This window comes from Arachis duranensis, chromosome 8 (genome assembly GCF_000817695.3).
Source record: "Arachis duranensis cultivar V14167 chromosome 8, aradu.V14167.gnm2.J7QH, whole genome shotgun sequence".
Taxonomy (NCBI): domain Eukaryota; kingdom Viridiplantae; phylum Streptophyta; class Magnoliopsida; order Fabales; family Fabaceae; genus Arachis; species Arachis duranensis.
Genome location: NC_029779.3, coordinates 44,636,278 through 44,640,008, shown reverse-complemented (window position 1 = coordinate 44,640,008; position 3,731 = coordinate 44,636,278). Strand labels below are relative to the sequence as shown.

At 34.0% G+C, this 3,731-nt stretch overlaps 1 protein-coding gene across 1 annotated transcript; it reads right to left on the bottom strand.

Annotated features, from left to right (window-relative positions):
- Positions 1 to 1,176: 1,176 nt before the first annotated feature.
- LOC107462956 (molybdate transporter 1) lies at positions 1,177 to 3,659 on the bottom strand. The gene is made up of 2 exons (XM_016081647.3): positions 2,601 to 3,659; positions 1,177 to 2,181 (listed from the first exon to the last, which is right to left on the bottom strand). Exons 1-2 carry the CDS (start codon positions 3,574 to 3,576, stop codon positions 1,637 to 1,639), a joined length of 1,521 nt encoding a protein of 506 aa, XP_015937133.1. The 5' UTR covers positions 3,577 to 3,659; the 3' UTR covers positions 1,177 to 1,636.
- Positions 3,660 to 3,731: the final 72 nt, after the last annotated feature.

Here is a 3,731-nt window from a genome sequence, read left to right as displayed (position 1 = left end):
ACAATATGGATGGATTTTTATATTGTATTTTAAGTTTATGTTGTGTTAAATAATTATCTTTTAAGTTAGATTATATTGTGCTATATTTATTAAATTTTTGTTGTTTTTTAGAATTTTTTAAGAAATTATTTTTTTAGAATTTTATTAAGAAATTTTTTAGAGCGGCAACATTACTTTCTTGAAATATATATTTGGGTAGTTAATTAGTCTGCCAATATATAAAAAGATTTAGAGAAATAATTTTTTAACTATTTTCTTTTATACATTTTTTATTATATAAAAACAAATTTATTATCCTCTATTACTTGTTATCAATCAATTTTAATATTAAAAATTGAAGATATATAAAAGTAATACATATATAATTACTGAAAGATAAATATTAAAGGATCAATAAAATTTATTATTTTTTTGTCAGTAATTAATTATCAATTTAAAAATATAGATTAAAAGTATATTATTGAGTTATTAGAGTAAACAAATTAAACTGGTGACTAAAAATACTGATCGAAAGCAATAAATTCTACTTCATGGTTGTCAATAAAAAAGGAAAAGAAAGAAAAAAAAAACTGATTCGATCTTCTATTTCATTACACCAACTCCTAATAGATAGTAGTGCTTTCACACAAGGAAAAACAGAGAAGAAGACACACACAAAAAACCCTCCAATCAATGAATTGCTTATATGACATCAAGTATACTTAGAAAATGCAGATTCTTGAGGATTAGCTATCTTAATGTATTGTCCTGCCTTATAAGCAATAAAATTCTTTTACATTCTCCTTTGTCCTTTCTGTAGCATTCAGATCTCTGTAGCCATTAGTTTGTGGACTAGCTAACCCTTGTCAAACTCAAACTATCATTCGTTCAAGCATCAATTCCTCCAAAAGTAGAATTTGTTCTGATCTCATGATTCACTCATCAGAATGAGAAACTAGCATTTTCTTTTATAATTTTTGCTTCTTTAATGTCATGTATAAAAGCAATATTCCAACCACAGACATCATGAACAATACACCCAATTAAGTCAATATTTATTAAGGCTTTGTGAAATAATTAAACCCCATCAATTTTTTTAATAAAGCTTTTATTAGATAAACATTCTTTTTACTTTATCACCTTTCAATTCTGATGTGATTTATGTATCTCTAAAATCTCTTAATTTTGATGCGTAAATAACCCAAACTTTTTTTTATTAAATAATATAGTAACAAACACTACATTGTACATATCACTTTAACATGGAATCATGTACTCAAGCCACAGTACGGAAACAAAAGCCAACAACAATTGAAGTTCATACAAATCACCTTTTACAGATACATCGTACAAATACAAAACTAAAAAACATAAAGAAAAAACTATAAATAAGTAATTACACTTATAATTAGTAGTAAATACTATTTTCGAAAAGATAAAGTATTTTTTAACAATTTAAAAATTTTTAAACCGTATCCAACTATAACGCTAAAGCGGTTCCTGAAATATCAGTAGGACACCGTTTAGACCAATCATTTAAATAGTTGGGATTAATTTAAAATTTTTGAATTGTAAAGAGACGTTTTGTCCTTTGAACATATGGTTAATTAATTAAGCACTAGATCATAATCTGTGGCTTAATTAGTTAAATTAATGTTCAAAGGCGAGGGCTTCCACGCAACCAAAAACTAGAAAGTGGTTTACCCTTTGTCCAATCTCTAAGCCTAAGAATAAGAAAAACAAGCATTCCAGAAAGGAATCCAAGAGCAGCACTTGATCCAACAAGTGAAACAGCTGTGCAAATAAGCATCACAAAGGAATCTTGTTTGTTCTTCATATCCCTTGAAGCCATAGCAAGTTCAATCCCTGCAAATAAAAGCAAAACTCCCAAGATTCCCACTGGGAATTGATTGAATATATGGGCCAATGAACTTCCCAAAACAAAACCCAAAACCAATTTTGCTGCTCCAAGAATTGCCACACACCCTCCACTCCTCCCTCCAAATTTGTATTGCCCTGCTAAGCCACCAGCGCCGTGGCAACATGGCATGGCACCAAACCACCCTCCGGCTAGGTTCATGAGCCCCACCGTCACCGACAGCGACGTCGCCGAGAAGTCTTTTCCCGGGAACAAGTCCGAAGTCAGCTTGCAAACCGCGATCACTGAGTTTAGAATTGACAAGGGAAGCTGAGGAATCGTACCTGTAAATTATTGCACAAAGTACGGATATTTGAGAAATTTAAGATAGTAATTAAAATAATGGTGAATGTCTATGATGTGATGTCTATTTGGTTAAAAATTAATATTTAATTTAAAAGATATAAAAATAAATAATTTTTAAAAAATTAAAAATTATTAAAAAAATAAGTTAAACAAAATTTAAATAACAAACTCATAGACATGATAGAATTGTGTCTCAGTTCAATAGACTAATCTGTTATAGATTTAAACTTTATTTAAGAATGTATTGTTTGTTAATAAATTGTTATGTATACAATATGAGATTCCAATTCTCAATATTTAAGTGAACTATTAAATTGATCACTCAATTAACTCAAATTAGTTAACAAACGATAACAATATTTGATGCAAATTAAACATGAATATAAATTAGTTGTACCTTTTACAAAACCTTCCTTCCAAACATGCTTAGTGAACTTGACAACTTCAATTGAAGAAGGTCCTAACTTAATCTCGCGAACAACTTGGGGTCTTCTCACAAAGGCTAAAATCACACCCAAAACAAACACAATAAACGCAGAAGGCAAAGAAAACACAACGTTCTTCACTCTTCTCCCAATTCTGCTCGTTCTTCCTTCGTCACTATCATCACCAACAACAACAATTACGCTAGCATTGCTATCAAAATTACTATTACTATTACGTTCACTTTCAACATCACCACCACCAACACCGCCACCGCAACTACGATCTTTGTCACCGGCGCCGTTGACAACAACAATGAAACAAACACAAGCAATGGCCAAAACCAATCCATCAAAACCAAGCCAGTTTCTTTCCTCTAAAGATTTCGATTTTGGCAAATCTTGGACTTTCCTCACGTATTTGACAGCTGTCAAAGCGAAGGAAAGTCCTTGTGCCAGCTGGATACCCCTCACGACGCTGAGCGGAATGAGGGTGTAGGCCAGCTGCATGAGGCCGGTCAGGCCTAGTACAAGCAACACGGCTCCGGTTAGGATCCCGGAGGCCATGATCTCCGGGACGGAGAAGGTGGGATCCGAGAGGGCAACGGCGGCAATGGACTTCATGGGCTGGACGGGCATAGGGACACCGTAGATTGCACCGGTGACGATGTTGTAGATTCCGGTGAAGATGAGGGTGGTGCCGAGGTTAAGGTTTCGAGACAAGGTGAGGGCGAGGACGATGGGGATGTAGGTGCCAAGGTCGCCCATGGCGCCGTTAAGCTCAGCCCATTTAGAACGTAGGACAAGGTTAGTTTTGACTTTTTGCATGGCGATGAAAGCTGGCCCTGAAGATGAAGGGTTGTTAGTGTTTGAGATTGGGGTTGCATTTGCGATCCGGGGTGCTTCAGGGTCTATAGTTGAGATTGGATTAGGAGGGATTGGTAATGCCATGGAAGAAGAAATTATTTTGGGAATAAGGGAATTATGAGAATCTGGTGGGAGTGATAGTAGTTAGTTGAAGAAGTAGTAGGGTTTGTAACTTGTAAGTGTAGAATGGGAAATGGTAATCTTTTCTTTATATAGATTCTCTAAGTCAATATTGAGTA